The 13,657-nt window shown below is 50.7% G+C and overlaps 1 protein-coding gene across 1 annotated transcript; it reads left to right on the top strand.

Annotated features, from left to right (window-relative positions):
* The first annotated feature begins 9,079 nt into the window (after positions 1 to 9,079).
* PLD6 (phospholipase D family member 6) lies at positions 9,080 to 13,537 on the top strand. Its single transcript, XM_075899729.2, is given in 3 exon segments — positions 9,080 to 9,197; positions 9,200 to 9,508; positions 11,516 to 13,537. Coding segments are annotated over 3 exon segments (660 nt in total). The 5' UTR covers positions 9,080 to 9,094; the 3' UTR covers positions 11,764 to 13,537.
* Positions 13,538 to 13,657: the final 120 nt, after the last annotated feature.

Below are 13,657 nucleotides of genomic sequence, written 5' to 3'. Positions count from 1 at the left end.
ACGCTATCAAACCTGTTATTTCAGAATAATGGGTTTATTTTGAAATAACTTCTGCTTGTGAAGAGGAATAAGCTTATTTTGAAATAGTTATTTTGGAAGTTACTATTTTGAAATAACTTATTTTGAAATAACCTGGTAGTATAGATGTAGCCTTAGTGAGAAAGGAGGTGCCTTTTTAAGGGACTGACCAGTCCACGTTGCAGCTGGAAACATGCTTCCCAGTTTGAGTACACAGAGGCAGGCTAGCACATTAAAAATAGTAGTGTAGCGACAGTAGCATAGCCTGCAGCTTGGGCCAGTGACCTGAGCACAAAGCCACTTGTACTTGAGTGTGTGTCTATCCAAACTGAAAGCAGGCTCTTGGCTTCTGTGCAGATGAACCCATATAGAGTGGCAGATGCTCATGAGGCAGTTTACTTAAACTCTCTTGTTAGTAATTGTAAACAGTTGGGCTGTGTCTAGACTGGCCAGTTTTTCTGGAAAATCAGCCACTTTTCTGGAAAAACTTGCCAGCTGTCTACACTGGCCACTTGAATTTCCGCAAAAGCACTGACTTCCTACTGTAAGAAATCATTGCTTCTTGCGGAAATACTATGCTGTTCCCGTTCAGGCAAAAGTCCTTTTGCGCAAAAGGGCCAGTGTAGACAGCTCAGATTTGTTTTCTGCAAAAAAGCCCCGATCGCGAAAATGGCGATCGGGGCTTTTTTGCGCAAAAGTGTGTCTAGATTGGCACAGACGCTTTTCTGCAAAAAGTGCTTTTGCGGAAAAGCATCCGTGCCAATCAAGACGCTCTTTTCCAAAAATGCTTTTAATGGAAAACTTTTCCGTTAAAAGCATTTCCGGAAAATCGTGCCAGTCTAGACACAGCCTTGAATTACAACCCTCCAGTTAGAAGCAGCAGAACTTCAGATGCTTTAATACAGTGAAGGGCTGTGTGTCTATGCTGTCTCTTGTAGGAGATGTACAATTATAATTTTAGCATTGTGCTTAAATATCCCACCCTGTTTTCCCAAGACAATATTAGCTCTGCTGATGTGGCCAAATGATATGACTGAATACGCTCTCTCTCCTTATAACCCCCCTCTTGGGCTGTGTCAACACTGGCACGATCTGGCGCAAAAGCAGCTGCTCTTGCACAAAAACTCGCTGCCTGTCTACACTGCGCAAGTAAACTGACGTTCTAATGCAGTGGTCACCAACCAGTGGATTGGGATCTACTGGTAGATCTTGGCACCTCTGACGGGATCCTGACTGGTTTGGCCAAGAGGCTGTCAAGTGCCGCACTTCAGCTGTCCCTTCCCACACTGCTGCACAGCTCCTGCCCTCTGCCTTGGAGCTGTCCCCTCAGGGGCCTCCTGCTTGCTGGGCAGGGGAGGGAGAGGAGGGTGCCAATGTCAGGGTGCCCCCCCCCACACTCTGTATCCCATTTCCACAGAGCAGAGGGGACACAACAGGACTTGGGATGGAGTTTGCTGGCTGTTTTGGGGAGTGGTGCAGGACCAGGGTGAGCCTTCCTTAGCCCCATTGTACCACCACCCAGGAGCCACCTGAGGTCAGCAGGGCCCAGTCAGAGCCCACATCCTGAAACCCTACCCCAGTCATGAACCCCCTCCTGCATCCCAACCCCCTACCCCAGCCCTGAGTACCCCTGCATCCAAACACCCTCCCAGAGCCTGCTCCTAGAACCCCCTCCAGCAATCTAACTGCCTGTCCCAAGCTCAGCTCAGAGCCTCTCTCACACTCCAGATCCCTTAATCCAAGACCAGAGTCTGCACCCCAACCCTCAGTTGCAGCCTGGTGAAAGTGAGGGAGGATGGAGTGCGCAGGTACGGGGGACCTCAGAGAAGGGGCACAAAGAAGGCAGGACAAGGATATTTGGGTGTGAGGTAGATCTTCAATTGCACTTAAATTCAAAAAGTGATCTTGTGCTTAAAAAGGTTGGAGACCACTGTTCTAATGTATAAAATCAGGGCTTCTTGCGCAAGACCTCTGACGCTCACATTCAGGAATAAGCCCTCTTGGGCAAGAGCTCTTCCAGAAGAGGCCAGTGTAGACAGGCAACATGAATTTCTTGCGCAAGAAAGCCCTATGGTTAAAATGGCCATTAGAGCTTTCTTGCGCAGGAGAGCATCTACACTGGCATGGATGCTCTTGCACAAAAGCACATGCCAGTGTAGACGCTCTCTTCTGGAAGAGTTTTTGCAGAAGAACTCTTCCGCAAAAGAGTTTTTGCGTGAGAACACACCAGTGTAGACGTAACCTTGCAGTTTCTGCCAAATGTGGTATCCCTCAATCCTTGAAGTTGACATGGGGGGGAGGCAAGAGGCCAAGTTGGTGATGTCATCAACTGTCAAGTATACTCTTCAGATTTAAAAAAAAAATCCTTGCTGTAACCTGTGGTTTAAGTAGCTCCCTGCTGCCTTCTGCCCATTGCATACATGCTGTCTTTCAGGAGTGTCTGGGAGAGGTGATGCTTCCTGATGGGCCTGGGACAGGACAGGTCTGGGTACTGCTCAGGGTGGCTTGCTCAAACTTGGGGCCCCTGACATTACATGTATCAAATCACCCAGTTCTTGATGCAGACTCTTAGCACTTTATAACATCTCTGCTATCTTAAAAGTCTCTGGTATACATCCGATGTCAGGATGGGTCCACAGTTTTTTCTGGCTTGTTGTTCCCTGCAAGCCTGCATCTGGGATTAGGAGCAAAACTGAAGACCAAGATGGAGGGGCCACATGGCACTTATATACCTCTCCTCACAGCATCTTGGCTGGAGCAGGTTACATGGTCCGTAGCCAGGTGTGTCTTTGGCATTTAGAGATCCCTTGTCCCTGGAGCCTCACTCATTAGCATATCTATTGGCTGAGCATTCCTCATCCATTGCTCAACCACAGACAGAGACATTTCCAGCATCCACATAGAGCACATGTTTATAACTCCACACACAGACACTATACAATTACATGAATAGTATATATGGAATCAGTAGAAGGTAAGCTTTTGTTTGACACTTTCTTTTTAAATAATGGAGATTGTCTGTCTCCTAGAGATGGACGGGACCTTGAAAGGTCATCAAGTCCAGCCCCCTGCCTTCACAGCAGGACCAAGTACCATCCCTAACAAATTTTTGCCCCAAATCCCTAAGTGGCCTCCACCAGGATTGAACTCACAACCCTGGGTTTAGCAGGCCAATGCCCAAACCACTGAGCTATCCCTCCCTCACATAGCTGCATGGCTACGTCTACACTGGCCCCTTTTCCGGAAGGGGCATGTAAATTTCATGAGTCGTCGTAGGGAAATCCGCGGGGGATTTAAATATCCCCCGCGGCATTTAAATAAAAATGTCCGCCGCTTTTTTCCGGCTTTTAAAAAAGCCGGAAAAGAGCGTCTACACTGGCCCCGATCCTCCGGAAAAAGCGCCCTTTTCCGGAGGCGCTTTTTCCGGAGGATCGGGGCCAGTGTAGACGCTCTTTTCCGGCTTTTTTAAAAGCCGGAAAAGCGGCGGACATTTTTATTTAAATGCCGCGGGGGATATTTAGGAATAAGAGCCTCCGGAAAAGGGCGCTTTTTCCGGAGGATCGGGGCCAGTGTAGACGTTCTTTTCCGGCTTTTTTAAAAGCCGGAAAAAAGCGGCGGACATTTTTATTTAAATGCCGCGGGGGATATTTAAATCCCCCGCGGATTTCCCTACGACGACTCATGAAATTTACATGCCCCTTCCGGAAAAGGGGCCAGTGTAGACGTAGCCCATATGTATACACTTTGGGGGTAAACCTCCCCCCCCCCATGGGTGCAACAGTGAGCTTGGCTGCTTCCCTTAAAATCTAGTAACATGACAAGGCCTTCAACACTGGTCTGGTCAGCACTAGCTACTCCTTTGTTACCACTGAGAGACTGTGTGTGTTTCCCAATGCAGTTCAGTATCTCACAAAACAAAACTTAGTGGCTACGTCTAGACTGGCATGATTTTCCGCAAATGCTTTTAACGGAAAAGTTTTCCGTTAAAAACATTTTCGGAAAAGAGCGTCTAGATTGGCACGGACGCTTTTCCGCAAAAGCACTTTTTGCGGAAAAGCATCTGTGCCAATCTAGACGCGCTTTTGCGCAAAAAAGCCCCGATCGCCATTTTCGCGATTGGGGCTTTTTTGCGCAAAACAAATCTGAGCTGTCTACACTGGCCCTTTTGCGCAAAAGGAATTTTGCCCAAACGGAAGCAGCTGCTTTTGCGGAAAAACTTGCCAGTCTAGATACAGCCAGTAAGTTCAGATCTAATGGTAACAAAGTCAACAGGACATTAACGTTCAGTAGATCATGACGTCACAAATGATACCTCACAAGGCATACTGTGTACAAAACATCCTAATCATATCGTAGTGGTGTACATAGGGGGTTTCAGAATGCTATTTTGTGGTATATCGTGTCACAGCACCAAAATGCAGGCTGGAGAGAGATGCCTATCTGTACTTGGGGTTCTCATTTGTGAACACTCTGTCGCGAGAATCACAGGTCTGATGATGCATACTCAAGGGGGAAAGGACAGAACCAGGTGGACAGTTTTAGCAAATAAAGGCTATTTATTTATGACAGTGATGAATTTATAGTATTTATTCTAAGATTTTTTAATAGACCGTGTTAATAATGAATTTATAGTATTTATTATATTTATTCTACGATTTCTAGTTAAACGTGTCAGAGATATAAGGATGGGAATGGCAAGGGGAATAGTCTCTAACAATATCCAGCTACACTAATTAAATAAGAGTGATAACTACAAACTGTATGTACTACCCAAAACAACTACAACACTAAGCTTATACAACAAAGAAAATCAAATCATACATACCAACTTACACAGCACACGGAACATTTCAAAGATATCGATTCGGTTGCAAAGGCCTTGGTTACGCCCGAGAGTCGGGGGAGGTGGCTGGTCGGTTGATCAGGCTGGCAGCGCTTTGAAGTATACGGGAAGGCACACGCACAGTGGTATGTGTGTTGTGAAGACCTCCTAGAGTGAACTGTGTGATGGCTATTTATCCCCAAATCTGCACATCGCTTTCCTGCGCTTGCATATTACCATATATGGCCCAATGGTCACCAAGTGGGGGGTCTGTGTCCCAGGGGTTGGGCCGAAACTGTGCAGATTTCATGAGACCAGGTAAGCCCCGCAGTTCTCACGCCAAGGTGACGGGTGGGAGAGTCTGAGGCTATTTTCCCCTTTTCACACCTTCCCTTTTTCTAAGGGCAATGGTATGCAGGAAGGGTGCGGCCGGTTTCTCCCAAGGAGTACTGCAGCCCACTTATAGCAAGAGAGGCCTGGCCAAACTTTTTACTGGGGGAGCAGTTTTTTTTTCTAACACACTCTATGGGAGTTTAGTACTTAAACCATTTCTTACAAGACATGAACTACATGAGCCTAATTCTTCATTAATGCTGTTAAGCGAGATAACCTCCCTTTTAACTGTTAGCCCTGTTGTTACAGGACTCATCTGGGATGTGGGAGACTAGGTCCTATCCCCTTCTCTGCCTGATATGGAGAAAGGAAATCCAAATTAAAATCCTACCTTGTATAAGTGCCTTACCTCTGGGCTACAAAAGCAATGATGAGTCCTGTGGCACCTTATAGACTAACATTTATTGGAGCATAAGCTTTCATGGGCAAAGACCTACTACGTCAGATGCATGCTCCAATAAATCTGTTAGTCTATAAGGTGCCACCGGACTCCTCATTGCTTTTGCAGATTCAGACTAACACGGCTACCCCTCTGATACTCTTGGCTATAGTCATTCTTACTGTGGCTCAGTGCACATGGGATTATTTATACACAGCTTCAGAAGCGATTAAATCCCACAATCCAGTGTTTAGGGTTTACATGAAGGAGGAAGGGACACACATCCAATTCCCTTCTCCACATCAAAGAGGAATTGAATGGGGAGGTATGTCTCCCCCATCTTGGATGAGTACCTGAAAGGTTACAAGAGATATTTTCTCATCTTCTCTGGCCAATTTGTGTTGCTTTAGGCATGCTCTGAGAACTCTTCTGGCTACGTCTACACTGGCAGCTTCTTGCACAAGAAGGCTGCGTCTAGACTGGCAAGTTTTTCCGCAAAAGCAAGTGCTTTTGCAGAAAAACTTGTCAGCTGTCTACACTGGCCGCTTGAATTTCTGCAAGAACAGACGATCTCATGTAAGATTGTCAGTGTTCTTGCAGAAATGCTGTGCTGCTCCCATTCAGGCAAAAGCCCTCCTGCGCAAATGCTTTTGCGCAAGAAGGCCAGTGTAGACAACGCGGTATTGTTTTGCGCAAAAAAGCCCCGATCGCGAAAATGGCGATCGGGGCTTTCTTGCGCAAAACCGCATCTAGATTGGAACAGACGCTTTTCCGCAAAAAGTGCTTTTGCGGAAAAGCGTCCGTGCCAATCTAGATGCTCTTTTCCACAAATGCTTTTAACGGAAAAACTTTTCCGTTAAAAGCATTTGTGGAAAAATCATGCCAGTCTAGACGTAGCTGAACTGTTTTGCAGAAGATTTCTTGTGCAAAAAGTCTTCAACAAGAGCGCATCTACACTGGCATGTGCTTTTGTGCAAGAGCATTCATGGCAATATGGATGCTCTCTTGCGCAAGAAAGCTCTGATGGCCATTTTAACCATAGGGACTTCTTGCGCAAGAAATTCATGTTGCCTGTCTACTCTGCCCTCTTGTGGAAGAGCTCTTGCGCAAGAGGGCTTATTCCTCATGGGGAGAGGAATAATTCTTCCAGAAGAAGCCCTGTTTTACAACGCTATACTGTAAATGTACTTGCTCAAGAACGCATGTGCAGTGTAGACAGCAGGCAAGTTTTTGCACAAGAACGGCTGGTCTTGTGCAAGAAGCTGCCACTGTAGAAATAGCCTTCTGAGTTTTAGTTTCACAAATAAGCTAGGCAGGAAAATGATGGGATATAGGTGTGGGATAGGCAATGTCTGTCAGTGCAGAGGTGCTAGTACAATTGTACTTACTATGGCCAAGTTTACTCTAGCTCCATAAATCTTGTCTTCTCCTCTAGGACCCTACTCACGTGCCAGTTTAGCTGAACTGTTCTACAGCATTAGCAGCATTTAGCTGTGGAAGAGTTCACACCATTCGTGTCACATGATACACTTAGAATGGCAGAAGTGGCATTTTGGACCGTAAAGCCCTTACAATTTTACTACTACAGCTTTCAGCAACCTCAGAAAAATGACTTTCACACATACTTACTGGAATGCTTTCTGAATGTGTATCTCCTTTGATGGATTAGGAGATCTCCCTTGTGATCATTCATTGCTTTCTCAGTGACTTAATAATCCCAGTCAAAAGTAGCAATGAAACTGGAGTGAGGGGGAAACTCATGTATGTTAGTAATTTAAAGCAACAGTTCCCAATTGCTGGGCTGCAGACCGGCACCGGGCACAAACCACTTGGCTGCCAGGCCATGGCAGCTCTGGGGGCTGGGGTACACCACCCAGCATGCCCCTTCCCACTGCAGCTGTTGGGAGAGGGGCAGGGTCTCCTCCTGGACACGGAAGAGCAGTTTGCTGCAGGCGGGAGGGCTGTGCGGAACCCACCACTGTAGCCTTAGAGCAGCCATGACCTGGGCAGCAGCATGCAGCTGGGAGGAAGTGCAAGGCTAGGCGAGGGGGTGGGGCAGGCTCTGGAGGTGAGGCTAGTGCTGGTGGTGGGGGCTCTAAGAGGCAATGGACTGGCACTGAGGGCGGGGCTAGAAGTGGGGGGACTATGAGGACAGGGCTAATATTGGGGACTGGAGGCTGGGTGCAGTTGGGCTCTGGAAACAAGAGGCTGACACTAGGGGGTCTGGTGGGTGGGAGGCTAGCACTGGTCAGGGGATTGGGTGCAGGTGACTGGTCAGTGGCTGGTTCTGGGGGTAGTGGAAGGGTGGGGGGGCTCTAAGAGTTAGGGCTTGTACTGACGGTCTCTGAGGGCCGGGGCTTTTGGTGGACCTGTAACATTTTATTTGCATATCTGAATATGCAAATACATAAATAAAAAGTTACAGTTCCCACAAAAGTTTGTGAATGGGTTTGCTGGTCCGTGGTATAAAAAAGGTTGGGCACCACTGACTGAAAGGGATTAAACCCAGGAGTAACATAGTTTAAGAAATAAATAAATGAGGAGTAGAGGACAAATGAGACCCAGCCACCCTCTTTGTACTGGGCTTTGTGCAACTATAGTAAATGAAAGCCACTGACCCAAAGAACTCACCATTGGAAAGTAGGTCTACCCTGCAAACTAAGGTGTAATTGTTGGATGGTTTGGTGGACCAGTAGCACTGAAATATCGGGGGGCTAGACTCCAGTGTAGGTCAGGAATCTCAAGTATGTCCTCATGGCCCCTGCTACCCACACCTGCCCTGCTCTAGTGGTACCTACCAGCTCGGTTAAAACTCACACGGGAACGGCTTCCTGTGCTACACTCACCCCGGCACCTGCAGCAGGAGCACTGGAAAGACACAGTGGGGGGCCACTCTCCCCATCCCTCCTTTTCCAGCCCCCTGCTGGCTCCTTCCCGGCACTTCCCCCCCGCTAACCCCCCCCCTCACGGTTCCCAGACCCTCCCCCACTCTTTTTCATCCCCTTCCCATTCTCCCCAGCCCCTCCCCCCAGTTCCCACGCTTCCCCAGCCCCCCACTTTTTTCATCCCCTTCCCCAGCCCCCCCCCCCGGTTCCCACTTTTTTTTCATCCCCTTCCCACTCTCCCCAGCCCCTCCCCCCCCAGTTCCCACGCTTCCCCAGCCCCCCCCCACTTTTTTCATCCCCTTCCCACTCTCCCCAGCCCCTCCCCCCCGGTTCCCACGCTTCCCCAGCCCCCCCCCCCCCCACTTTTTTCATCTCACTCTCCCCAGTCCCCCCCTTTCTTTCCAGGCCCCCCCAGCTGAGCGCCCGTCTCGCGGCGGTTGGGGGCGGGGCTGGGGGCGCTGCTAAGTTCAAACAGCCGCCGTCAGTCTCGCACATGCGCGACCTCCCCCCCGCGCGCGCCTCGGCACGTGATCCGTCGACTTCGAGCCGCCGCCTCCCACGTGACCCGGTGACGCGGAGCGGCGTGGCGCGCGGGCCATGTGGCCGGGCCTCGCGACGCTGCCGTGGCGCTGGGCGGGGGGCGCGGCGCTGCTGCTCGCGCTGGCCCTGGAGGCGCTGGCGCTGGCGCGCGGCTGGCGGCGGCCCCCCCCCCCCGGCGCGAGGTGCTCTTCTTCCCGTCGCCCGTCACGTGCACCGCGGCGCTGCTGGGCGGGCCGGGCCGCGCGCCCTGCCGCTGCCCCCTGCCGCACGGCGACAGCCCGCTCGGCCGCCTGCTGCGCCGCCTGCTCTCCGCGCGCCGCTCGCTCGAGCTCTGCCTCTTCGCCTTCTCCAGCCCGCAGCTGGGCCGCGCCGTGCAGCTGCTGCACCGCCGGGGCGTGCGCGTGCGCCTCGTCACCGACGCCGACTACATGGCGCTGCGCGGCTCGCAGGTCGGCCGCCTGCGGCAGGCGGGTGAGGGGCGCCGAGATCGAGGGGCGGGGGGACGGAAGGCTGAGGGGAAAATGGGCGTGAGGGGGGAGGTGGGGAGGTCAGAGCAGGGAGGGGGAAAGGGGAGGTGGGGAGGTCAGAGCAGGGAGGGGGAAAGGGGAGGTGGGGAGGTCAGAGCAGGGAGGGGGAAAGGGGAGGTGGGGAGGTCAGAGCAGGGAGGGGAAAAGGGGAGGTGGGGAGGTCAGAGCAGGGAGGGAGGGGGAAAGGGGAGGTGGGGAGGTCAGAGCAGGGAGGGAGGGGGAAAGGGGAGGTGGGGAGGTCAGAGCAGGGAGGGGAGGGGGAAAGGGGAGGTGGGGAGGTCAGAGCGGGAGGGGGGGGAAGGGGAGGTGGGGAGGTCAGAGCGGGAGGGAGGGGGAAAGGGGAGGTGGGGAGGTCAGAGCGGGAGGGGGGGGGGAAGGGGAGGTGGGGAGGTCAGAGCGGGAGGGGGGGAGGGAGGAAAGGGGAGGTGGGGAGGTCAGAGCAGGGAGGGGGAAAGGGGAGGGGGTGGGGAAAGGGGAGGTGGGGAGGTCAGAGCGGGAGGGAGGGGGAAAGGGGAGGTGGGGAGGTCAGAGCGGGAGGGGGGGGAAAGGGGAGGTGGGGGGAGGCGGGAGGGGGGGAAGGGGAGGTGGGGAGGTCAGAGCGGGAGGGAGGGGGGGAAAGGGGAGGTGGGGAGGTCAGAGCGGGAGGGAGGGGGGGGAAAGGGGAGGTGGGGAGGTCAGAGCGGGAGGGAGGGGGAAAGGGGAGGTGGGGAGGTCAGAGCAGGGAGGGAGGGGGAAAGGGGAGGTGGGGAGGTCAGAGCAGGGAGGGAGGGGGAAAGGGGAGGTGGGGAGGTCAGAGCAGGGAGGGAGGGGGAAAGGGGAGGTGGGGAGGTCAGAGCAGGGAGGGGAGGGGGGGGGGGAAAGGGGAGGTGGGGAGGTCAGAGCAGGGAGGGAGGGGGAAAGGGGAGGTGGGGAGGTCAGAGCGGGAGGGAGGGGGAAAGGGGAGGTGGGGAGGTCAGAGCGGGAGGGAGGGGGAAAGGGGAGGTGGGGAGGTCAGAGCGGGAGGGAGGGGGAAAGGGGAGGTGGGGAGGTCAGAGCGGGAGGGAGGGGGGAAAGGGGAGGTGGGGAGGTCAGAGCGGGAGGGGAGGGGGGAAAGGGGAGGTGGGGAGGTCAGAGCGGGAGGGAGGGAAGGGGGGGAAAGGGGAGGTGGGGAGGTCAGAGCGGGAGGGGGGGAAGGGGAGGTGGGGAGGTCAGAGCGGGAGGGGGGGGAAGGGGGGGGAGGGGAGGGGGCGAAAGGGGGGGGTGGGGGGAGGTCAGAGCGGGAGGGGGGGAAGGGGAGGTGGGGAGGTCAGAGCAGGAGGGAGGGGGAAAGGGGAGGTGGGGAGGTCAGAGCGGGAGGGGGGGAAGGGGAGGTCAGAGCGGGAGGGGGGGAAGGGAGGGGGGGAGGTCAGAGCGGGAGGGGGGGGAAAGGGGAGGTGGGGAGGTCAGTGTTAAGGATGTAAAAGCCCCTTTAGAGGGTCAAGTGATTAAACTATTTGTTTAAACCACTAACTGGCTCACTGCAGGCAGGAGGGTGCTCTGGCAGCCCCTTGCCTGGCTCTTGTAGCCCCTTGGCTGGGGCAGGTGAGGAGCTGCTCCAGCCCCTTCTGATTAACTGGAACTGTTAACATCCTTAATAGGGACCCCAATGAGACCTCCACCTGGTCTCCCCTGTGACTTGTGCACACTGGAAAATGCTTACCTAAGTTCCCTGTCTGTACAGACTGTTAACAACAGACACCCACTGACACAGGGACAGACATGGCAAGATGACCACAAGGCTAAATTGTTTTCCAACCTTAAAGTTGGTGTGGTGAGGAATGGCATCAAACACTTTTTTTTTTAAAGTTATGGGCATCAGGCTCTTAACCAGTCTTTCTTAACGACACTTTTTATTAATGTAGTGTAGCTTTTGGCCATAAAAAAGCCCCTTAACTTTAAGACAACACGTTGAAAAGGTTTTACTTGTTTGCAGGGATTCAGGTACGTCACGACCATGAGAGTGGCTACATGCATCATAAATTTGCTATCGTGGATAGAAAGATGCTCATCACTGGCTCCATGAACTGGACTACTCAAGCTATCCAGAATAATCGTGAGAATGTGCTGATTGTGGAGGATGCAGAGTATGTGAAGCCATTCCTGGCAGAGTTTGAAAGGATTTGGGAGGAGTACAATCCAGCTAATTATACATTTTCCCCTAAAGAAGTGGAACAGAAATGACAGCAGTTTTTGGAGCTAGAAATTGACATTCAACATTTTTAAAGCAAGTTTCTTTAATTTTTAGTTATAGTTACAAAGACTGTAGCTTCCTACAAGGGTGAAGTTGTTTACTGTTCAATGAAGGACAAGTTCATTGTGTACTAGATGAAAGTGCTGCATTGCTCTAAACTTCATGGTAAGTAGTGGTGTAGTACAAGGGCCAGCATATTGCAGCAGTAGTGCTGGAGCTCAAAGATAATGGTCACTGCCAGGAACTGGAACAAGCAAAGTTTGGAATGTTTAAGTGTCTTGGCTATTTTGTCAGTAAAATAGCCACTTACAGGTTACCCAGTAATGACATTACAGAATGTGTTATTTCTGGTACGACTGATCATTGGTGGGCACCTGCTTGTTTATTCCATGCATGGCAGTAGAAGAGTGCAAATCTTCCTCCTCGCTCATTCTAAAAGAACTGGGTAAGGGGGCTCTGATTAGAGTTATAATTCACACATGGAGGGAACTAGGTATGTTACTTTATTAGGAGTGGAAAGTGCATTAGGCTTTAAATACGTAAGAGGGTGGTTTGTTATGGAAAACTTGATTGAGAAGTCAGGAATTTTAAATTTTATTTTGAATGTTGATTGGCCTCCCTCTAGTCTGTTCTTTCACAGTAGCCGCAGTGTAATAAATCCAAGGAAAAAGCCTCAGTGGGGCCGGTGAGTAAATATGGGCAGTGGTCAATCTGTAGAAAATCAAGTGTGGATCTGGCTGTTGTAATAACCTTATGGTCTGAGATAACTGCTTCCCTATAACATGGAGTACAAAGTGTTGAGACATTGTCTCCTGCCTGTACTGGGTTTCTTTCTGCAGCTCCATTCCCTGAGAGACAGCAACTCAGCTTCTTGCTCTTTTCATAGATGTGAAAAGAAGAGTTAACTGTATCCGTATCAGTTGCCCAGCTTGGCTTGGCAGTAGAGAATACAGGATGTCACCTTGCCCATTTTAAACTTCAGGATGGATTTGTAGTTTTCTAGGTAAAGCAAGTTCTCCCCTGTGCAAGCCTCCCCCACACTTTCTTGCAGATTCTAGGTACCAACATCTCCCTGCCCTCTTGAGAAGTGAGCTTCTAAAGTTATTTAACTCCCTCTTCCATTTATGGTAGCAATCTCCTAAATGGAAGTCAGTGGTCAATGGTTTCATTTTCAATAAGTCAAGAATCTATTTCATATCTAGTGGGGAAAAAAAATCTAACCCCACCACCACCACTAAATTCATAGCAGGTCAAGAGTAAAATTGCTCAGTGATGAAGCTAAGTGGCTGTCTTACCATGTTGTGTTCTCTAAAGTGAGAGCAGAAACAGGGCAGGAGGAGTGACTTCCCACTTTTTTTCATTACCAGTATTCAAAGCTAGCTTACAGCTCTTGAAGATGCTGGTGTAATGGGCAACAAACTCGTGCCCATGCTTATGTAAACTCTCTGCTGCTTAATGTATCTGATTCTCCCCTCTGGGGTTAAGAGGCTAGTTTTTTTCCATACTCATTACATTTTTGGCTCTTATTGAGAGCATGCTTGTGGTGGTGACCTGGAATAAGAACCAAATCCACCACTTGTTTTTGACATGTAAGTATGTACACTTGAAACAGTGACTTGGAAAATAAGAAGGTTCATGTCTGCCACAGTGAAGGTTTGATTTTAAAACTCTAAAGTTTGTAAAGTGTCATCTTGCATTCTCAGTAACAACCTTTGTTCAAGCTGTAGCGTTTGACTTATTGGTTATAAAAGGAGTTTGTGTGAATTGACCCTTTCTTTATATTTTCAAGCTACCGTGGCTGGTTGTCTTAACAAATGTTATTTTCAATTTACATTGGGCTTAAGCTCTACTACAGTGCCAGTAATTAACAGAAGGCAGAATTTT

The sequence above is a fragment of the Pelodiscus sinensis genome, chromosome 15 (genome assembly GCF_052426305.1).
Source record: "Pelodiscus sinensis isolate ZL-2025 chromosome 15, ASM5242630v1, whole genome shotgun sequence".
Classification (NCBI taxonomy): Eukaryota; Metazoa; Chordata; order Testudines; family Trionychidae; genus Pelodiscus; species Pelodiscus sinensis.
Note: the sequence above shows the minus strand (reverse complement) of the source record. Positions and strands in the feature narration are given on the sequence as shown.